We start from the raw sequence: 22,834 nt of genomic DNA, 5'->3' as shown, positions 1-22,834 counted from the left end.
TTTATTGTACAGGAGGAGAGACAGTTGTGACGAGATCAGGAGCATGATTGTACTTGTTTGCAGTGCTTTTCAATGTGGCTGCAGGACATGAAAAGGACTGAATGTGTATGGCCAATATTTTCCAGCACCTAATATTTTGACAAGCCTTGCATGAAAGGAGTTTCTTACAGCAGAGCTGTTAAGGGCTAGTTTCCCCAGAATCATGTCCCGGTACCAAACAAAAGTCAACACCTGTGGTCGACACAACACTGTTTGCCGCCGTCGCTCATAGATCGCGGCAGGCAGCCTTTCCAGCCTTGGCAACCAGAGAACTGGTTGCTGCCATCGCTGATAGATGGCGGCAACATTTCTTGGGAGGAAGAAGAGCGGGAACGGAACGAGCAGCGATGTGCGCAGCAGCGCGAATGGTTCTGCTATTACCTAAAGTTCCACTGCGTCAAGCGCTTCAGATTCCTTTACGAAAGAAGAGCAGATCGCTCGCCTGAAAAGCCACCACCGAAAACAGAAGCTACAGCTCCGCTGCTCTTCCTTCTTCACCAAAGTGGAAAGGCTAAACATTTTCTTTTTTTTCTTTTTCTTTTTATCTGGAACATGGTGCTGAAGTTTCAAACTGCCTCTGATGTTGCGAGCAAAAAAAGATGCCACCAGAACATCTCGGTGCTAATAGTCGCCGACAAGGTGGGAAACGCAGGGCATCTCTTAATGCCCGGCCTCCAGCAAGCACTTGTTGCCTTTTCTCATGCTTTGTCTGCGCATGCATTGTTGAGGCTTGCAAGACGCCAAAGCATTGCCAAATGTAGGAGGCTCCTCCCTGAAATTCTTGTTGTCCTACATTTGATCCTCAAGGCACACCCCAGGTTGGTAGAAAAACATGCGATAGTCTATTCAACACCTGTACACGATTCGGGCAATATGCTAGATATAGTCCCTAACGGAATGAGAACGTATGGGCGTGTCTTGCAAATGCTCGGGCTCAAAGCATTGCCGAAGGTAGGAAATTCGTGCTAAAGTGAGGGCAACTGAAGCTTCACCCTGCTGTCCTCATCTTGCAAGTTGCTAGTTATTAATCCATTTTAAATGTGGCAATGCTACACCATACAATAACGGTTTTTACAAAAGTAATTTGTGGTTCATCTTATCAAAAGCTCGTTATAAATCAAAATGAATAATATTAACTTGCTTCCAAGAGAGAACAAATGGCACTGTGTATTCAAGCTTACAAAATCCAATTTTTACTAAGCAACTTTCTAAAAAAAATTGCGTTCAATGGTGCTCTGTTCAAAACTGGAGTAAAAAGACCCATGTCTGTGTATAACTATCTCAAACACTTTCAAACGAACATACAGAAAGGAAATGGGGCAGTGATTGTCTACCCTAGACATGTCACCCACCTCCTACACACCAACTCATGTTTAAAAACAAACCAGAGTGCCCCTAACGGACGCCGCGCGGTGGTTGGTAGGCAAGAAGCTCGCCGTCGCCCATAATCAAACCATTGAATTGCGTTGTCGGCGTCGGTGTGAGACCCCGTGCTCTTTTTCCATTGGAATTGTTTATTCTACGTCCTCCTAACGATGTCGACTACTTGAGCGGCTTCAGCAAAATTAATGAGGCTCGTTGCACCGCAAAACTGCATAAATAATGCAACGTGCGGCGATTCATTTCACGTGGACGCCGCAGAATGAGCGCAAAAGCCCGACTCCCACGATGAGTCATCTCGCTATTTTCAGTCGCGACGTCGCTCGGGCTGTAAAAGCGTGGACCGTAGCTGAGATGGTGGACGTCAATATTGAAAACGGCAAGTAGAATCGGGCATTACAAGTCGGTGACGGCCGCTGGTAGCAATGATCAATATGTATCTACTTACACTTGGCCTACTTACCCCAACCAACCCTCAAAAGTGTTTTGAGGCCTGCACTTACTTCTTATCACAATTACCAGGTCAAAACTTGGTTTACGGGCAGCTGTCGTTTGAAAGAGCCGACGACAGTTCGAACGGATGCGCAATGGAGTGCAGGCAAGAAGCACCGCGTCCCGCGTCAACAAACCATTGGAATGTCGCGTCAGCTTCTGTGTGAGTTTGCATACTCTTTTTCGTGTTGGAATTGTCAATTCTACGTCCTCATAACAATGCCTTACCACTTTAATCGCCTGAGCGAAATTATCAAGGTTTGTTACGACGCTGAAGTTTGCGTAAATAATTTGACGTGCAGAGATTCATTCGCATGAACGCCGTAGAATGGACGCCGAAACCATGATGAGATTCTTCTAGCTATTTTTGGTCGCAACGTTCGTGCTGCAAACGTGTAAAAGGTAGCGGCGATGATCGACGTCAATACTGAAAATAGGAAGCTGGAACACAGCGAGCGTAACAAGTCGGCGATGGCCACTGGTACCAATGATCAACATCTTTTATCTACTGTTTTCACCGAGCCAACTTAAATCTTTTGAGGCTTGCAATTACTTCTTATTACAATCACCGGGTCAAAGTTTGGTCTGCGGGCCGCTTTTGTTTGAACGAGCAGACGACAAAAAAGTGAAAGCCGTTTACAACTAACTCCCTGTAACGCCGAATTAGAGCGCAGCTCTTGAGGAGGAGGGAAGGGTACTGGGGGCGGGGGGGGGTGATGATGACGATGCCGGTGACGTCATCAGTGATGATGGCGTCATCGCATCGTTATCAGCGATGACGACGATGCGGATGCCGGTGACGTCATTGGGGGGGTCACGTGACCCTGGGGGAGGGGTCATGTGACCTTAGAATGACCTTGGGGGGCCACGTGACCTTGGTTACGCTGACGCCGCTCAAGCCGGGAACGGGCCCCTAAAAGCTGCGCTCTAAAAGCAGACAAGTTTGAACGATCAGGCGGCTGTGTGAATTTGAAGACTCGCTGAACCTCCGGGTGGTCCGGACAACTTGGCGGTTTTCTCTCGTTCATGTTGGAACACAACTACATCTGTCGAGCACAAAGTGTTGCCAGCATAAGCAATCGTAGTTCGACAGCGTCTGGTTAGCCCTTGTCACGAATACTATCCACGTTTTTGGACGAATGGAGGGGCAGAAACACATGAAAACTGATCTTCAAACCTTTCCAGAGTCTCTTGGTACAGTTCCGTCGCAGCATTTTGACGAGAAGGCAGGTTTTTTGTCTGGTTTCTCCCAAAAGAACGCAGGAATGCATGTCTCGCACCGCGACTTCTGCCCACCACCCCAGACCGGAAGTGTGCCCGACGCGCCACCACCGTGGCGTGACGTAGGAGAGCTGAGTTCATGTATACCGGTACTACAGTAGACTTTCTCCACAACGATGGAAGAGCATGATTCCTTAGGTGATATGCATGCTTCAATAATGGGGCAAACAAATCAGTGCTGCCCTTAACAATAAAACAAGATATAAAATCTGCACCCAAGAACAGCCTCGCTTTAATTTCTTTATTGCTTTTAACATTTCGGTGTCAACTTCCTTGATTGCTGAAATGTTCCTCAATATTACTGAAAAAAAGATGTGCTTGCATTGATGAAAGTGTGAATGTTGTGAACACATTCCTCAGCAAACAGCAGATCTCCAACAATATCTGGACCTGCTTGGCAATGGTAACAATGTGTGTACAAATGTTCTTAGATCTAGGTCAGTTCACACACTTGGAAAATGCCCGACACCCTTTTGCGGCACATCCACTCAATGGCATCTGCTACACTATCAGCTCGTCCTATGGACAGATCCGGTAGAACGTTGGATGCACATTACCTGCGGTGGAAAGTGGTTTTATTGTGGTTCTTATAGTAAACATAAGGTCTGCACAATACTTAACGCAAAAAGAGCATTAAAAAAATGTGTTTTTGCTGACCGTGGAGGCATTGACGCTGTGGCGCTAAGAACATTATCCACCCTTACCTGCTTGCATGCCGGCAACAGAAAACTGTTTTTGAATGCTGCTTTTCCGTGGAGCTTGTCAACTGATAGATCCAAGAACGTTGGCATGTATGGCCCAAGGGGAGGCATCTATTTTCCAAAGCACCGGTTTAGAAACCCCCATTTTATTGAATCCTTTCAAAAAGACGCCCAGTTTAGAGAAAACGGCAACGAACCTCCTTTCAGCAAATTTATTTTTAAGAAAACAATTCACCGAACTCGACTGCTTGCTCCAGCATTCGCTTGTTCTGTCTTCGCTGACGGTGAAGCTGAGCCAGTCAGCGAGTTGCTCGCTTGGGCGGCAGCATATTCAGAGTATGATGGACAGTTTTCGTGCATGTCACTACCCTGCTGTTTTCGAAAATAGTACTTTTACGTTCTGTTTGTTTTACAACTTAAATCATGCCTCAGTGAATCATGTGCTAGCCTTTAGGTGCTTCCAGATTTGCTTATCTTAATTCAATCGAAGGGATTCACTAAACTGCGACCCTTTTTCAATAAATGCTGCTGTAAACTGAGCTTCGATAAAATGTGCCTGTCCTCGAAAACACGCTTCTATGATATGGTGTTCGGTCAACTGCCATAGACCCCTGCACGAGTGCAACTGAGCAGCAGTTGTAGGTACAGCACATTCTATTAGCATAAAATAAAGGCACACAGTCAAACAAAGCACCTCAGTGATGCCTAGGAGATCAGCGAACATAGAAATATTTTACACTGAGTGCTATTCAGTTTCATATCTCTTAACATTACCGTCCCGCTTCGGCTAGTCCCTAGATTGTTGACAGCTGCCCCTGCGAGGATGCTTTCCGGACATTCGAAAATAAAACATCTCAGCACAGGTGCTATCCACCGTTTAACCACGTGTTCTTTACGAACATAACTCGGCTTCCAAACGATATTATAGAACGCCGTAAGTTAATATTTTCAAAACAGTAAAAGCGTATCTTGCAATTGCGCAGCATAAAAAGAACAGTGCAGGTAGAGCGGATCCGTATCACATGAGCGAATTGCATTTTAGCGAACAGCGACATTGGTCACTTCCTACGTATCCGGATTCATACATAACCAGACTGTCGTTAGCAAAATTGTAGGTACTGAAAACAGGGAAATGAACGAGTGTGTGATGGGTTGGTAAGGGAAAGAAACGTGGACAAAAGGCAAACAAGCAATTTAGGAGACGACGACCCACCGAGCTAATGCTCTGTACGAATCTAAACCTCAAATACTACTTTCAGTACAAATACAAGATACCCACAATATTACGCGATAAATAGCCACCAAAATTAACGTACCAATTGGGCAGTGCTGTTCGTAAATCACGTAAATCGCCGAAATCACAGAACGTTCACGAAAGACGAAACGGAACGGCCATCTTGAAAAAATAAAAACAGTGATGGTGATAGCGATGTGTATTCTGTAAAAACTCTGAGGACAAATGCACTCAATGTTTTTTTTTTTTTCCTGATTTTTCTTCAGATTTATGTATGGCAATTGCAAAAACTTTGGAAAACTTACTTCCCCTAGCAAGATTTCGTTAAAATAATGGTAATAGACGTTTTGAAATACACTTGGCAATGTCCACGTGGAGCGAGTTTTTCTTTTGCATGGGTTGTGGCGATGCAAGAATGCCAACCTCCGATTTAAGGATAGACCTCAAAGCAGCTAAACCTGTGATTAAGGATAGTGGATGGACCTTTAAGCAGCTAGCATCGTTTACCCACCATCTTTCAATCAGAGCTCCGCATTTCGACGTAACCACAAGCAGACGAACCTGCGCTCCACATGAACCTTTTCTCAGTAATTAATTGCAAAAAAAACACAGACTTGGGAACTTTTCTTGCTAAAAGCCTTTCCTTAAAAGTGTGAATGGTCAAAAGCCAATGCTACGAAAGGCTGAAATACTTCGGACATAGCATGTTAAGGTGGCAAGAAAAATTAAACAGGGATATCCATCTTCTTTCCATCAAACTTTTCGGAGCTTCATCTTTTTAATAATTACCTCCTCACATGTTTCGCAGTAATCTGTGGCATGGATTTACCACACTCCTTTTGTGAAGTGTAGCAAGAGGTATACACCGTCATCAGAAAAATATACAATTTATTTATGACAGGGAACCACGAGAGGGGAAGATGGCAAGACCCGATCCACCAAAAAGGAGAGGGCATAAGAGTGAGGTCTTGCAAGGCTTGGTCCGTGATTCAGGACGGTTTGAAACCTATGATGAATGAAGAGAACAAGGGAGTCCATCAGGTCAACAGCAACAATATCTGACCCAAACATGCAAGGCAATGAACAGCAGGGGCGAATTTGTCAGGCTGGTTGGAGTGGGGGCGGTTTGCAAGATGATATCACGGGCAAAATGTTGCCCAGGTGTGTTTTGTTGACCTAATATTTGTTATGTCACCAAAAACTAATAATTTCTTCCTAAGAAAAGCTGGAGTATGTTGATTTTTCATTAAGAAGTTAACCTCAAGGGGGGGGGGGGGGGGGGGGGGGAATGTGACTCCCCCCCACAAAAAAAAATCTGCACATGATGCAGAGCACTTGAGTATACACCGAGAAACTGAGGGAGAGGAGGAGACGAGAGCATGTGGGGACGTCAGAATACAGAGCTCTGGTTGGAATGATTAGAGGGTAGACCTAGCTGCCTATGTATCCACTGCACTCATCAAAGGCGTTTGAATGTGAAAGCCATACCCTGGACACCAGCGTTCCGCGTTCTAACGTGTTCGAATGAGAGAACAAAACGCTGGATGCCGGCGTTCCATCTTCAAATGTGTTCGACGACTGCAGCAGAGACAGAAGCTATCTGTCTCCACTGCACTCGTCGAACGCATTCAAATGCAAAAACCAAAAGCCAGACACCGTCGTTCCGCATGTGCAGAACAGACAAAGGCAGCTAGCTTTAGGTCTACCCACTAATCGTTCCAATCGGAGCTCTGCGTTCTGACGTCCCCGCACTCTTGTCTCCTCCTCTCCCTCAGTTTTTCGGCACAGAGTTCTGGGAGTTTAACAATGGCTAGCGAAAAATCCAACAGACAGCACCACATCCACAAAAAAATAGCTTTCTTTGGCATTTCCCAAAGGTGTTCTAAATTGCATAGCATTCATAGGATCTCTTCGCACCCTACCCGTCGCCCAGAGTCCACTTCAGGACTCCGGGCAACGTCCACTCGGAGGAGGGACCGTCCCGTGTGATCTGGCTGGTCCGTTGAAAACGGGAAACGTGTAGGGAAGTGTGAGAGTAGGCCAGAAGGGTGGCATACTCTCCCCGACATGATACAGAACGAGCAGGCTCGAAGCCAGGCGACTCCGGCCGGAATGTCTGCAGCTTACACCTTCTCAGGGGAGGGAAACCAGTGGCTCCCGCAAGTCACTCGGTTTTTCTCTAATGATCTTGTCAAGACTTCTTCAATACCCGTATCAAATAAAAGCGGTCATGACCGAAAACATTACCCGAGAGATGTCCTTTGTAATGGAAGCACCCGACGAAATCGGTGACGAAATGGCGTGTTTTGATGTACGGACCCGAGAGAACGGGTCAAGCGGAGGGCTGAACATGGACGCTGAAGTTCAGGCTCACGAGGTTCAAGAACTGGACGAGTTGATTCGGTCCTACGGTGATGTCTTCGACGATAGGCCAGGTAGAACCACGAGATCCCAAAGAGCGCCGACCCGATTGCGTCGAAAGCGTACAGGGTTCTGTACAGTATCAAGGTGGGGGTACAGGAACAACTGATGGAAATGCTGGAAATGGTGCATCATACGGACATCGACAAGTCCGTGGGCATCCCCGATAGTATGCGTGAAGAAAGACAACAGCATGAGGATCTGTGTCGACTTCAGGAAGCTGAACGCGACAACACAGGATGATGCCTACCCCATGCCTTCACTCCCTGAGATGATCGAGACTGTGGGGAGAGCCAAAATAATCGGCACCCTTGACATGTCCCAAGGCTACTGGCAAATCGCTTTATCAGAGGAAGCTTTTTTTAAGACAGCATTCCGTACGGACACCGGCTTGTACGAATTTACGGTGATGCCGTTCGGACTGAAAGGAGCACTGGCGACATTCCAAAGGTTGGTGGACGACCTCCTGAAAGAGCACCGAGACTTCGCTCGGGCATACTTAGATGACATAGCGGTGTTCAGCAACACGTGGCAGGTGTTCAGCAACACCTGCTTCATTCGTGCACCATCCTAAAGAAGTTGCGTCAGGAAGGCCTGGCTCTAAAAAATAAACAAGTGCCAGTTTGGGAGGTGGGAAGTGCACTACCTGGGGCACGTGATTAGGGATGGGCAAGCACAACCTGACCCTGAAAGGATTGAGACCATCCAGGCGATCGAGAGGCCCCACACGAAGACAGAAGTCCGTTCCTTCTTGGACCTAGTTAACTTCTACCGGAATTTCATTGAAAACTTCGTGGAGCTGGCCGCACCGCTGACCGACCTCCCACATAAGGCTGAACCTAAGCAAGTAGTGTGGACGCTGTCATGCGAGAGCGCATTCAGCGCACTGAAGGAGAGAATATGCAGCAGTCCAGTGCTGCGGAGCCCAGACCCGAGTCGACCCTATATACTCCAAGTAGACGCTAGCAACAGGGTGATCGGGGCCATTCTAGCTCAAACTAGCGAGGGCGTCAAGCACCCCGTTGCGTACGCCAGCCGTAAGCTACTTCTTTGTGAGAAGAAGTATGCAACAATTGAGAAGTGTCTGGCAATTGTGTGGGCCATGAAACATTTTCATGTGTATGTTGATGGACAAAATGTCACAGTCCAGTCGGACCACAACGCGCTCCGATGGCTAAACAACAGCAGGCAGAACAATGACCGTCTACAAAGTTGGAGCCTGTTGCTGCAGGCCTACCAGATTAAGATAGACTACAAACAGGGTTGCTTGCATTCGAATGCGGACGCCTTGTCGCGTATCTATGGGCACTATGATCAGAATGTAGTGCCCTGCCAAGGCTTGCGATCTGCTTCTCCACTGAACATGTAGTCGCAAAGATTTTTCTTTTATTTTTACAAACCTAAACATTGAAAATGTGAAAAAAAAAAAAAAAAAAAAGTTTATTGTATTTAGAGCATTTCACTTGTGCGTGTCTGCTTCGGATGCTTAGTTTTATAAAGCAGTATTACAGGAGGAGTTGCACTGTGCAATGAAAACAATGGGCGTTTCGTAAGCAGAGGCTCGCAAATCTTGTTTTTTTATGTTATCATTTCGGTTAAAGGGGCGTGTTGCGTAATTTTGTATCTTTTTGCCTTCATCGGGGGTTCGAGCATCTTTACTACACCTTGCGTGCCCCCTCCCGGGGTCGATGGGCCCCAAGTGGAGGCGCCAACGTGAACATTATAACCTTACACCTGTTTATATAGAACTCCGCATATAACTTCTTTGCCTACAAAGGTACTTTGTATTATTTTAGCTGCCCTTGACGCACATTGTGCCGCATTATGCCGTTGATGGCATGTCCCATCCCGTGTTGTCGACCTTTCGAGGTTGTACGGGGAATCGGCTATTGTAAACATGAGAGGTATATTAAGGACTTGTAAATGCGTTTGTAGGGGTCTATGATTGGAATGTTTACAGAGTCGGCGGCGGTGGGCCGTTTTGTTTTGGATAGCGCCAACTGAACTCATTTATTATTTTGCTTGTCGGGATATGTGTAGCCCTACCACAGGGACGAGAATGCATGTTAGAGGGAGAGAGTGAAAGAGAGAGACGAGGGTAGCTATGTTGGGAGCGGGAGAGTTGAGTAGGGGGAGTTGACTGAGAGACTTGAGAGGAGACACATCGAGAGCGATGCAGCAGGAGTTGAGATAAAAGGCCCATCAAGAGTGATGCGGAAAAAAATCAAGTGGATAAAGTGCAGGGGTGTCACTTAGAGAGTTAGACGGCAGAGGCCATTGAGTTTTGAGAACTAGCGAACTCTAACTATGCTGTAATTTTTGTGTATAACACCTGTATATTAAGCCAAGTTATTCAACCCTAAGTCTATGATCCCGACATCACTAAAACCCTTGACTGGCAATCGGCGACAACACCGTCAGCACAGACCCGAAGACGAGCGACTTCATGTCACGAGACGAGACGAGATGAATATAAACTTTACAGACCAGATAAAAGTGAGTGACACATTGGCTAACATTGCATCTTGGTGTCATGAAAATAACATGAAGATATTAATATTAGCAAAACTCAGTACATGCATATTACAACAAAAAGAACTATCTTAAATTTTAGCTATGAGGTTGCTGGCATAGGATTGACTGAAGTAGACAGCTACAAATATTTGGGAGTGATTTTGTCTTGTGACCTTGGGTGGAAAAGGCATGTACAGTATGTTAAGAAGCGGGCAACTAACAAATTGTGGTACGTGAGGGGAACGCTGGGTAAATCTCCCCCTTCCGTTGAAATTCTTGCTTATAAGACAATTATTAGACCTGTGTTAGAATATGTGTCTGGAGTGTGGAGCCCATGGCAGAGCTCTCTGGTCAGTGAACTCGAAGATATTCAATTGCTAGCAGTGCATATAGTTTTTTCAGATTTCAGACAAACTATGTCTGTGACCGAACGTAAAAGGAGAGCCAATATAAGCTCGCTGTCAAACAGAAGAGAGAGCCAACGTTTGAAGCTGTTCTTTCAGATTTTCAAGAGTAGTATAAAAATTGATAGCGTGATTTACCTAAAAACGAAAAGTTTTTACTCGGACCGCTTGCATCACTCACAGACCGTAGCCCCTATTAAAGCTCGAATAAATAGCTATAAAGAATCTTTTTTTTGTGCATACAATTGATTTTTGGAACAGCCTTCCCGGTGATGTTATCGATATTGATTCACTTTCTTCTTTCGGAAGAGCCGTAGATATTATTTTTCAGTGCTAAGATTGCATTTATTGCTGTTATGACATTATTTTTACTGTCTTTATTTTATTAGTTATTACTGCTGTTACATTTACTGCTACTGTTATTACTAGCCTTACATTTGGTTACTGTATTACTGTTGATATTGATTGATTTTCTTCTTTCGATTAAGTCGTAGATATTTTTCAGTGCTAAGATTGCTTTTTGTTTAGAACTGTTGTGTTTATAATTTGCAGGTATGACACTATCACCCCACTCCTGCCTTGGCCCAATATTGGGCCGGCAGTATTGATAAATAAATAAATAAAATAAAAAAGTGTGTGGCAACAAACTGAAAGAAAAATTGAAAATGAAGCACAGGTTGTCGATTGCTTGCTTCACAGAATAAATAGCCCAGCTCGCGTCCGATTTTGCTGCCCGTGGGACGCAGTTTCTTAGCAGAAAATCCCCTTTTTTTCGGTTCTCGTTCCTTATGGCGGAAAAACCCCAGTCGTCTGCTCTTGTTCCTCTCCCGAGTGATGCATGACGGGAGTGCATTCTGGTGCACACTTGATTCTCAAGGTGCAGCGAGTGCATAGACGTGTGGAGTGGCGACGCCGAAATGAACGCGTGGAGTGTCGGCCGAAACAAACATGCTCCATGTTGCGAGTGGGTACGCATGGGCACGAGTGCCCATGCATACATGTAGTCATACACTGTGCACGAGCATGTGGCTTCGACTTTTATCTTGTTTGCGTGCAGAAGTGGCTTCAACGGCATTGCAGAAATTACACTAGCCTTGACAATGAAGTACAAAAAGGTTTACGCCAAGTCTAGACACTGTTGCAAGATCACCGAGCCAGGAAACCTAAACCGAGCCACCACTAAATGTGTTCCGTTTCAAAATGGTGTAATTGGCAAGACTGAACCGCCACCAAATGTGCTCTGCGGTAGAGCACAAAAGTACATCACCAGACATGAGTGTCCAAAATGTACTTACAATGGCTAGCGGCGCCTCATAAAAGTCATGCAATGACCCTCTGCTTGGCCACTTAAGCCACACGCAGTGCCGTGCAGGGTACAGGACGGCATCCATGGTGCAGTGATCCAGGGTCCCGCCCGTAGTGTTCCGCTGCTGCCTTGGACAAGGTGAAAGCCAGCTCACTGATGTCATGGTCCCCGGTACCTGTGGTGTGTAACCATTGTGTTTAAAGGTTATACAGCCACCGACCGATATTGCAGACCCGATGGGGATCGTGCAGAATTCCGAATAATTGAGCAGTATGAAAAAATGATTTTAGCCTAAAAATCACTTTATTATTACGACTTAAAACGCAAAGTTGCTGCAGCAAGTGATCGATGGTTTGCTGTACGGCATGGTACTGTATGGTACTTCGCATTTCAGCGAGTCATTTTGTCACTGTATACAGACGAAAGCATTCGGACAAGTTACGCGCTCACGGCTGCACAATGCTCGCCAACTGTAGGGCCAGTCGGTAGACTTTCCCCTCGGTGAAGGGCAAAGTCCGGTTTGTAAACGCTGTGCCGCTGGAATAAATGCGCAGATTGATCGTTACTTCCTTGGCGATACAATCGCTGCCTTCTCACGTCGACACACGGGAAATACTGCAAACAAAAGCAGACGCCGTCATGACTTTGCAAAGTAAAACCGGAGAGGCCAAGAGCAGAAGAATTGCTTAGAGTGCTGACGTGCTACGAGGCATCAGCAACCAAAACCTGCCATTTAAAAAAAATATATACTAGTTTCTTAGCAGGACGTGACGTCACGACAACTGACAGCAGGGATTGGCAGGCGGTGTGCATTCTTGTCACTGAATTCATAACCTGTCACCGAATGTAGTTTTTAAACATGGCAGATATAATCTGGCCTGTTTTCGTCCACAATGCTGCCGCCTAGTCTGTCGCATAAATTATTTTTGTTGCTAAGGGGCAATTGGGGCTTTACGTAAACATAGGCTGGACGTGCGTGTGGGAAAAATAACACGAATGACGGCCCCCAACATTGGCTCTTCAAACAAACTGCCAGAAAACAAAAAGGCCAATATGTCAACATTTTTGTCCTTTCCCCATTTTTGGTGGCTGTCGTGTCAGATTGAAGTATAAGTAACTAGTAAAATAAAAATAAATAAAAAAGTACATAACAAAAGGTGTAAATAAACTCTGTAGATATAATACCAGTCCCAATGGTTTAACAAAGAGGCTGGCTTTCTCAGAATGCCCCCCTCTCACTCGAGTCCGTATTGAATCTTAATATGAAGTTGCCCCGAAAAAGCTGCAGAAAATGCACATAGTGACAGAGCCCATAAAGACCACACCTGCCTTTCACATGGCCTTTCGAACTAGATGCAGTACAGGACGCAGAACGGTACCCATGGGCTAGCTGCAGCTGTAGCCCAGTGCTTGTAGTATCTCGCAGCTGATGGAAGGGAGGGAGGCCAGCTCCTTCATGCCGTGGTACCGGGAAAAACAATACAGATGAGCCACAGACGTCAAGCGCCTTGAGTATTTCTGTGCATCCACGAAGCCAATCTGGGACAGCAACGACAGAAAACTTTAGTAACACAGTGAACAAAAGAGTAGGCATGCAGGCGAGCTGTGAATTCTGAACACAGCTAAAACCCAAGGCACAAGAAAGCAGAAAGGAAGAGGCCTTTCCACTTCCTTGCATGTCGGGTTTGAGTCTCGCACGGGGTAGCAAAAAAGCAACAATACTGGCTCCCTAGTCTTTTTCTGCGTCAAGAAGCCTTGGAACAAAGAAATCCTACTGGTTATTCATCTTGTTTTCTCTTCTCGGGCGGATTATAGTGCACGGTGCGGAAGCAAACTGCCTCGAAAGGGCTCAACTCACACTTCCAAGAAAATGATTGGCGAGCAACCTCTCCATTGTGTGCTATGTGCACTGTACGTTTTAAGCAGGTCTGTTTTCTGCTAACACAACAGCGGTAGGAATGTTACTTGTGTCGAGCTGGAGAAGCCATAGTGGGGGCTACCCCAGCTACGCCCACGCTGGCTCTAATGGCGGTTATGTGCAACGCAGACAGCTTTCCCCATTTCAACCGAGTGCCTAGGCAGACACAGAAGCAGCCACATGAGACGATCGAGGGAAGACGCAGAGTTGTACAGGCGAAGAGGGAACGACATAGTGTAGCGAGCTTTTTAGTCCAGGCTATTCCTCCGAGAAATGCAGTCGGTGGAAATGTATGTCAGTTGTTCTTGCCATTAATTTAGGTAACGAATGCAAACATTATACTATTTTGCATCTTTTTCTACTGCAATGCTGGTCACCCGCAACGAAAAAACGCCACAAACTGAAAGAAAGTCTGGTTGCAATGTTAACACGGACACCAAGTCCACCAGGAAAAGCCATCTGTGCCATCCACCTGTTCATAAGCGAGCTGGAGTTTATCAAAGCACAACCGAGACTCTCTCGGGAGTATTTGGTTCCTTGTCACTAGTTATTGAATGAAAACACAGTGCAGTGTTGATTACTGTCAGCGCAGCCTTGCCACTAGCACTGCTGTCACTCGGGTGGCACATATTTCGCTGGCACGACATGGCCTGCGAGCCACATATATCCCTAAAAGGAAGCTGCATAGAATGCACTTACCGTGGCTAGCGTCGCCGCCCAGAGAGCTTGCACAAAACCTCCGCATGACACGCAGTGCAGTTCAGAACAGAGCAGCACTGGCTAGCCAGTTGCTGCGAAGGCTTGCAGTGCCTTGCTGCTGCAAGTCACCTCCTTCATGCCTTGTGGTACCCATCAGTTTCAAAACAAACGCTGATGAACCACGACCAGCCATCACCTGTAGCACAAGGGGGAAAAACATATGAATGTGCAGTCTCCTATCTGTTTGCTTTTGTCTAACGTCTCTGAGTTTTCTTTGAGAAGAAAACAGCAATGACACTTCTTTCACAGTAATGTGCAAAAGAAACAAAAACGGCTCGGTTATTATACTGCCTCGTAAGTTGTGTGCAGCAAAGGCACGGGTGCGAGGGCACAGCTCTGCAGAATGTCCTTTTGCGCGGGTACTCGTGCAAAAAAGGCGCTTTTTACTGTCATGTGCTCGGGCCTGCGCCTCTGCTGCACACAACTTATGATACAGAGTGTATAGCACGCCTCCGTGAGCACTCGCGTACGGCGAGAAATCCATGATATCCAGGGTACGATAGCAGGAAACCTCGCAAGGGTGCACGAGGCTGCAAGTGCGCCAGAATGTGCAACTGGAGGTGGTGACAGAATGACATAGTTTGAGAACATGAGTTTACTTGGGTCAAAATATAGAAGCGAAAAACGTAACTTCCTTGCCGGCTGATGTTTGGAGCCATCGGAGCACGATCAACTATTTGTTGTGATCGGGGTATTACGATCGGACGCGGGTTGGTAAAGATTTGAAAAACCCGGAAGAATAAAACCTGTTGGGGGCGAAGACAGACAGCGCAGTTCCTTGTTGACATGGGATGTAATATCAAACACATTATTCCGCCGGATCAAACGTTTTTGTTTAATCAGGCTTAGCTCGGAAGTCTGCCGGCAGGTCTGGGATGCGGTTTTTAGAGCTCTTTTGGCGGGCTTTCAGGTTTCTGCGATGCGTGTTTTCATCGTGAGCACAGGCTCAAACAATAGGCAGCGGCGCCAAATGTATTTGAAACGAAGAAGCAGCTCGGACACGTGGAACGAACACATCGAAATCACATCACAGGAAAACGCAAATCACTCACCTTTTGTTCGACGATGGTTCGCAAGACACGATTCAAATCGACGACACTCGATTCGGTCACGATATTCAGGTAAAGGACGCAACAACGTAGGCCTTGCCGTTCCTAATAACTACATAAATACGACGATACGACACGATATCAAACAAAGGAGTCAGAGAAACGCAATCTGAAGCGCAGAAACGCGGTCCCGCGGTTGCAAAAAGCAAGAAAAAAAAAAAAAAAAAAATAATACGTCAACAAAGTAAAAATAAGAAAAAGTTTCCTCGCTAAAAACCGTGACGTCACAGAAAACAAAACAAACAAAAACAAGCAAAACAAAATTTCTTTGTCACGTGACGTTATATTTGTGACGTCACTTCCGGTGACGTCGGGTCACGCGACCTGCCATTATTCCTCCTCCGAATCGCTCGTATACGGCAGCGCGTCGCTCAATGTTGTCAGGCTCATTACTCTACACGTTCGCCGCGCTCGCAGGCGACAAAAGGCGTTCAGATTTAACTCGCAGTGCTCTTTCTTGCATTAAACAGAATTCTCGGCGGTAATTGATCGAACGCCTTTGTCCCCGCAACTTTACAGCTACGATGTACAACAAGCTCCGCTCCCATGTCAGGCCGACGCCGTAGTTTAGCGCAGTTCACCTGTAACGTCGTCAGTAGAAGTTTACGCAGCGCCGCCTAGCCCGCGTCCGCGTTGCCGCACGCGCGTCGTTTGCAGCGTCTCACAACAACGAGCACTATGCTAGCAGACGGTGACACCTCGACGCGCGCGTCTGCTACTTCGCCGCCTACTCTCGTCGAGTTTAGTGTGTTGGCCGCTTGGGGCGGGTCGGGTATACTACTAACGATGACGTACGTGTGTGTTTATGTGTACCTGTAACTCCCAGCCGCGCCGACCGCGCTTCGGCGCTGGCGCACCTCTCCGCTATCTCCGACGTCTGCGCTCTCCATCACCTGTAATAGAGAACTTCTTATTCCCCTTCGGTGCTCATCGCGCTAGTAGCTTTTTCTCAGGCGGTGTTTGGGAAAGGTGTGCGTTTGACGGCGAGGACTGCGGTACTGAGCGGCGGCTTCCTCGCGTTCCACCAACGGCATCCGCCCCCGCAGCAGACGACGCGCTCGACGCCGGTTGCTGAGGCCCGGGAGCAGCGAGCACCTGTTGCTCGGCGCCGATGGCTCCGCCGGTGCCGTGCTGCCTGAGCGAGGAGGCCAAGCTGCAGAAGCGCGTCAACGAGCGCATCGAGCGGCAGCTGAGCCGCGAGCGCTTCGAGGCTGGCCGCGAGAGCAAGTTCCTGCTCCTGGGGCCCGAAGAGGCCGGCAAGACGACCTTCCTCAAGCAGATCCGCCTCATCCAGGAAGGCGACGCGCGGGCCGACCGGGCCGATCACGTGCGCAGCGTCTTCCAGGCGCTGCTGGGCGCCATGCAGCGCATCGTGCGCGCCATGGACGCCCTGGGCATCGCGTACAGCGACCCGTCCAACGCCGAGAACGCCATGCTGCTGGCCGCCGTGCGTTGCGAGTCCCTCGAGCCGCCGCTCACGGAGCCGGTCTCCGAGGCCCTGCGCCGGCTCTGGGAGGACGACGGCGTGCGCGAGTGCTACGCCCGGCGCTCCGAGTACGGCGGACTGCCCCCGTTCCTGCCCGACGTGCAGCGGGTCACGCGGCCGGGCTACGTGCCGTCGCGCGAGGATTACCTGCGCGTGCGGACGCCGTCCCGGGGCGTCTTGGAGTACGCCTTCCAGCTGGACGAGTTTCCCGTGCGCCTGGTGGACGTGGGCGAGCAGCGCTCCGAGCCCAAGAAATGGATCCACTGCTTCGAGGACGTGAGCGGAGTGATCTTCGTGGCGCCGCTGTCGGACTACGACGACCCTGCCAAGATGGAGCGGACCCGGGACCTCTTCAGCACCATCGTGTCCAGCCCCTGGTTCGCCGAGTCGCACCTCCTGCTGCTGCTGAACAAGAAGGACCTGCTCGAGCAGAAGATCGAGCGGCACCCGTTGGGGGCCTACTTCCCCGCCTTCCGGGGGCCTCCGGGAGACCCCAAGGCGGCCAGGGAGTTCCTGCGTCGCTTGTTCGCCGACCTCAAACCCGAGCGCCCGGTGTACTTCTTCTTCACGTGCGCCGTGGACACGGACGACGTCAAGTACGTGCTGCCCACGCTCCGCGAGATCGCCTGCCTCCGGTCGTGCCCGAGCAGGGGCCGGCAGCCGTCCGACGCGTCGACGGCCAGCAACGCCGCTGCGGCAGCGGTCACTGCAGCCACCGCCGCTACCGCCGCTTTCCAGCTGCCTCACACCGCCTGATGGACGGAGGACCCCGCCGACGCGCCGGACGACGGCTGACGGCGGGCTTGGAGGCGAGGGCGAGCAGACGCCGCTGAGGACGTGAACGCACGACTCGGTGACTGTACGCTGTCTGTCCACCTTGCGACGGACTGCAGACGTGCCGCTACGCCCAATCACGAGCTAGCGTAGAAGGTACATTGCTCCGATGTGAGCGTTTCAGTTGGCAAGCGAGCGACCAGATGGTTCGCTCGCTGGCTCGGGATTGGAGCTGGCGGCTCGTAGCTTTGGGTGCAGTCCCTCGTAGCTCAGTGGCAGGCCCAGGGACCACCAAGAAGAACAATTCTGTTCGACACTGATAGTGCAAAACGCGTGCTCTGCGAATGGAGCGCAGGATGAATTTTAATTTACTTGGCCGTTCACTTTTTTTTTTTTTTTTTTTGTCTGTCACCTTTCCCAGCAGGAAGAGGGATATAGATGGCAGCCGACATTATGAAGATTGTGTCGTCGCATATGAACATTTTGGAAATGCAATAAGAAATAGATAATGGTGGACGAACATTACGAGGAAATGTAGGCATGCGCGAATTCTCTCGGCTCGGTTATCGATCTGAATAGCGTACCATTCGAACTGACCTTTGCACGGGAATGTTGCGATGTGCTCCGAACTTTCCCCGATACTTCGAGGAGCGTCTGGGCGTGCTAGCTCCGTAAGGGCTCTTCTCCGCCGTCACTGGTACATTGCGGGGAAGCCACATCCGCGTATTGGACGCCGCTCGATCGGGACAGTTCGTGCTTTACGTCTACGAAGCAAGGCGTGCTCGTTTACACTGCGTGCTGTATTACTATTGTACACCGGGCGACTCGGTTAACGCGAACGCGACATCAGCGATTTCTTTTTCTTCGGATTTATTTTAAAAGATTGTTTGTTCTCGGGCACCAGATTTGAGCGTTTAGGTTAGTGTGCTACGTGAACACATTCTAGTTTTCGAGGGGCAGAAAGGCTGAGGAGGGGGAAGCAGATGCAACGCTGGAGAGAGGAGGAGGTTTCCTTCTCTCCTCTCCAGCATTCCGTTTGCTTCCTCCTCCCCAGCCCTACTTTCCCTCAAATACTTTTTTTTTTTTTTAGCCTGTAACTGACTATTTTGAAGGCTTTAATTTGAAGGAAAAAAAAACGGGGAAAAAAAAAAACGCGATTGCTTGTTCGCGTTAACAGTTTCGTACCGCGCGAGCGTGCTTTCTTCGGTCTGTGTGCAACTCCGGGAGCAAACCGTCGTCCTTTTCGTATCATCGGAACGAAAACCGTGTTTGCAGTCAACTTTCTGTGTACGCGCAGTGGGCTCCGATCAAGGGTGTGGGGGCGCGTGCATGAAGGCCGATGATGAAAGCTGTGCACGCGAGCGCTGTATCCTCTCGTCGAAAATGCCACAGAAAGTTGGGAGAAACTCATGGAGACGAGACGAAAGCGTGCGGTGGCGTCGGTGCCTCCATCCAATCGGAGCTAACCAGAAATCGTCGTCTGCTTTTCGCGCGGAATGTGGCGTTCGAAAGTTGGCGTTTGGCGCTCGAGTGCTGCGTTAGGAGCAGACCGCGCTCTTCTTCGCTCCGATTGGACGGCGGGTCTACCCACTAATCCTACCAATCAGAGCTCGGCGCCCTGACGTCATCTCATCCTCTCCCTGAGAGTATACGCTCCTCGAGAGCAGTCGAGAGCTGTCGCAGATGCCGGATCCGGGAATTTAAAAAAAAAAAAAAAAAGAAAGAAAAAGACGACAATAAACTGAACTTGTTGAATAGAGCAGTCGCAAAACTCCTAAAAGGGCACCTGCGAAGCGCGCGTTGAATGATGGGAACGTCCTGTATGCTCCTCCTTGCTCCCGCATCATCTACCATGTGTGACACTGAAGGAAGCGAGAAAAAGGACGGCGCACTGTTGCCCGTCTGCGCTCGTCTGTGTTATTGTCTCCGTGACCTGCTGCAGCATGTTTTACACAGTCAGTTCCCAGAATTCTCTTCGGTAGGGCGTTCTGCAACGGGTCTATTCTAATGTGAGAAATGTACCTTGCTGTGACAATATAGCTTTTGTACAATTATTATAGGATAGCCTGGGATGTTCTGACGTATTTTCTTGTTTTTTATGATTCGAGATTGGTGCATAGCGAGAGGTAATTTTTAATCTCCCTCGACTGTGTATAGCTGGGCTGCGCTATAAGTTGATCTTTTATACTAATGCGTCGTTTACTTATCACCTCCATCTAGGCATTAGACTTTCGAGGTGTATGATAGCGGCTTTTAAGAAGGCCCTCAGCGGCTTCAGCTCAAGATTTTATTTAATGCAGATACAGGGTGTTTCACGAAAGGTGGACAAATTCGATATTACGAAAACTACGCGTCGCTACAAAAAAAGAAAAAAAAAAAAGGCTTGTGTCATTTTGGTTCTGGACCAGGGGCCTATTTAAGAAAATTATTAAAGTTCCGGATAATTAGAGTGTTAATTATTTTTGCGTAATTAACTTTTTTTAAAATTGCGTTTAAGGGCCTGGTTTATATTAGAAAATTGCTCAGCTTCAGCGAAAAACACTAAATCAACAAATTGCTGAATGATAGAAGGAACGCGAAGCATCTTACGGCTTTCTGAAAAGCCGCACAAATTCGACGGGTTTTTAAGTTTAGGTTTTCTATCGGAGTGCATCTCGGACCTGGCAATACCGCGCCCCGTGGAGAGATAGTGCAACCAACCTCTGATGCGCCGTCATCGCGCGACGCAGCAGAGGCTGGTTGCATTATCTTTCCACGGGGCGCGGTGCCGCCGGGGCCGAGATGCGCTCCGATAGCAAACCGAAACAAAAAAAAAAAAAAAAAAAAAAAAACATTGAAATTGTGCGGTTTTTTCAGAAAGTCGTGAGATGCTTCGCGTGCCTTCTATCGTTCTGCAATTTGTTGATTTAGTGTTTTTCAATGATGCTGAGAAATTTTCTGATATAAACCAGGCCCTTAAACGCAATATTAAAAAAGTTAATTACGCAAAAATAATTAACGAACTAATTATCCCGGACTTTAATCATTTTCCTAAATAGGACCCTGACCCAGGACCAAAACGGCACAAGCCTTTTTTTGTTGCGACGCGTAGTTTTCGCAATATCGAATTTTCCCACCTTTCGTGAAACACCCTGTATATTGCCAACGTAGAAAGAAAAACACTACACACTGACTAAACGGACAGAGGACCAGTAGAAACGACCACGGACGTGTGTGCTGAAGACGATCAAAAGAGAGACCAACACGAGTGTAGGCCTATACCAGGAAGAATGAACATATTGATAAAAATAACATGTGCATACCTTTTTATAGTCGCGGGTGTGAAAGTCGTACACCAGTTGGTCTGCGTTTTTAACCTTTATTGCCATGTGCTTTTGCGTGTCACAGTGTGACAATGTCAAATGACATGAAATTGATTTTATAACCTACCACAGAATTGTACATTTTATGGCGTTTTTTGATGCAACTATTTTGCTCTAAAACTATTACAGTACAATGCCTTTTTGTATCGCCCTTCGTTTCCTACCCAATCTCACCATTCATACACGCTTTTGATTCATCGTGATGTTAAAGCCTAAAACTACGATGGAAAACGAAAAAGAAAAATGCACACTGTGAAAGAACCAGAACAAAATGAGAGACGTCATCAACGTAAAATAACGCGCACTTATAAAAATAGTTCTTTATTTCCTCTCCACGAAATACATGCATTTTACAACCTTAACAAAGGGAACATGCAAGATGCAAAAGCGTGGATTAGCCATTATTTCAATTATTTATTAACTATTCCTCCCTCAACAAATAATAAATAAATAAATAAAAATATATATAGGGGCGCACGCAATCCGAATGTTACACTTTCATTCACACGGTGGAAGTCCTCAGTTTCAGACTCAATCGCGCAACAAAACAAGCAAAACCACCCATGACCTTGCAAACAACTCTCGCACCGTAAAGCGATATATATTAAAACATTAAAAAAAAATATATCGAAAAAAAAATTGTTGGGACCCGTTCCCGAACTGTTTCTCGTACAACACCTTTTGATGTCATTAAACTCTCTGTGAACATCACTTAAGTTTCAGACCAGTTCACTTTTCATTCGTTACATTATAGAGTCCAGGAGAAGCTCCTCCCACCTCTTTTCACTTTAGCAAAGAGTACGCTAAAGAGAAGTTCTAATCTGCATTCCCAGTTAAAAATTCCCATTATAGGTTCCAACTGGAATTTCCCCGTCGGTACCAGTTAGGTTTTCGGACAACCTTGCAGCTGGTAACTGCCAAAGGGAACCAAAGGGAACCATTTGGAACCCATTTAGGTTCCAACTCACTTAGCCAGTGCTTCCAGTTGGAACCCACCAAAAACCAATTGGTTCCAATTAAAACCAGTTCGAATTCCACTTGGATCTTATTTCGGAATTTTTAGCTGGGTTTGTTTCTCGCTTTGTGTTTATGTTCGGTTAATCTAGCTATCATTTACATTTTTTTTTTTAAGTCAGTAAAACCCACGAGCTAAAGGTATACTTCATAAATTACGCCGTTTTCATTTGGTACCGACTTTCCGCGACGTATCTTCTGACATTCACACTGCCTTGTTTAAACGAGAGATACACGAATACTTTCTGTATTTACCCCGAGCATTTTTGTTCGAGCGTTCACTTTTACTTTTATTAATTTATATGCTGACAAACCTGTCAGATCTGTTAAGATGCAGGGTCTTGTCAAGGCTACACTGTGTAGCTTTACCCCCTGTATCGTTCTCCACGACTATAGAGTTAGTGAATTAAATTTAGCTAAATTGAATTTAGGTTGTGGGAAAAAGCGAGCATCATGAAAAATACACGCCCGTTCTTCGAACTCTGTTGTACCCCTTCACACCCTTGACCCGTGTGGATTTTCATATTTTAATAAGGGTTTCTCTGTAATCCGAATCCTTCGGTCTTCCATTCCGCCTTTTCCCCGACCTGCTTCGTGAAATGGGTGAAGCGCTGAACACATTCCTGTAACTACAATAGAC

The 22,834-nt window shown here is 47.4% G+C and overlaps 3 protein-coding genes across 10 annotated transcripts in view; 2 read left to right on the top strand and 1 right to left on the bottom strand.

The window, feature by feature from the left end:
* LOC8051407 (NADH dehydrogenase [ubiquinone] 1 alpha subcomplex assembly factor 2) overlaps nucleotides 1-22,834 on the top strand; it is a 50,615-nt gene that overhangs the window by 20,371 nt on the left and 7,410 nt on the right. The window lies entirely within an intron of this gene.
* LOC120846844 lies at nucleotides 5,999-15,702 on the bottom strand. 8 transcript variants are annotated; one of them, XM_042289567.1, is made up of 6 exons: nucleotides 15,502-15,669; nucleotides 14,390-14,585; nucleotides 13,098-13,311; nucleotides 12,240-12,309; nucleotides 11,762-11,947; nucleotides 5,999-6,133 (listed from the first exon to the last, which is right to left on the bottom strand). In XM_042289567.1, the coding sequence occupies exons 2-6, from the start codon at nucleotides 14,433-14,435 to the stop codon at nucleotides 6,020-6,022; spliced, it is 630 nt and encodes a 209-aa protein (XP_042145501.1). In that variant the 5' UTR covers nucleotides 14,436-14,585; nucleotides 15,502-15,669; the 3' UTR covers nucleotides 5,999-6,019. The 8 variants fall into 8 exon arrangements, 4 of the variants coding, with proteins under 4 accessions (XP_042145501.1, XP_042145503.1, XP_042145500.1 ...); XM_042289569.1 differs by lacking the exon at nucleotides 15,502-15,669 and adding an exon at nucleotides 15,049-15,458 and having other exon boundaries at nucleotides 13,098-13,224; XM_042289566.1 differs by lacking the exon at nucleotides 15,502-15,669 and adding an exon at nucleotides 15,049-15,454.
* On the top strand, nucleotides 16,658-18,356 carry LOC8051409 (guanine nucleotide-binding protein G(q) subunit alpha-like). The gene is made up of 2 exons (XM_002435003.4): nucleotides 16,658-17,737; nucleotides 18,324-18,356. The coding sequence occupies exons 1-2, from the start codon at nucleotides 16,670-16,672 to the stop codon at nucleotides 18,354-18,356; spliced, it is 1,101 nt and encodes a 366-aa protein (XP_002435048.4). The 5' UTR covers nucleotides 16,658-16,669.

The sequence above is a fragment of the Ixodes scapularis genome, unplaced genomic scaffold (genome assembly GCF_016920785.2).
Source record: "Ixodes scapularis isolate PalLabHiFi unplaced genomic scaffold, ASM1692078v2 PGA_scaffold12__126_contigs__length_90152505, whole genome shotgun sequence".
Lineage (NCBI taxonomy): Eukaryota > Metazoa > Arthropoda > Arachnida > Ixodida > Ixodidae > Ixodes > Ixodes scapularis.
The sequence above is the reverse complement of the archived record's forward strand: the minus strand, read 5'-3'. Positions and strand labels throughout refer to the sequence as shown.

Bases quoted from the DNA above. Each gene is read 5' to 3' on its own strand.
- LOC120846844 (XM_042289567.1), bottom strand. From the start codon at position 14,435: ATGCGGAGGTTTTGTGCAAGCTCTCTGGGCGGCGACGCTAGCCACG. The intron at 12,310-13,097 runs GTGTGGTCTTTA...CATTTATTCCAG, and splicing joins AAAGGCCATGTGAAAGGCAG to CGGCACAGCGTTTACAAACC. The intron at 6,134-11,761 runs GTAAGTACATTT...CATTCATCATAG, and splicing joins ATGAGGCGCCGCTAGCCATT to GTTTCAAACCGTCCTGAATC.
- LOC8051409 (XM_002435003.4), top strand. From the start codon at position 16,670: ATGGCTCCGCCGGTGCCGTGCTGCCTGAGCGAGGAGGCCAAGCTGCAG. The intron at 17,738-18,323 runs GCGGCAGCGGTC...AATAAGAAATAG, and splicing joins CGACGGCCAGCAACGCCGCT to ATAATGGTGGACGAACATTA.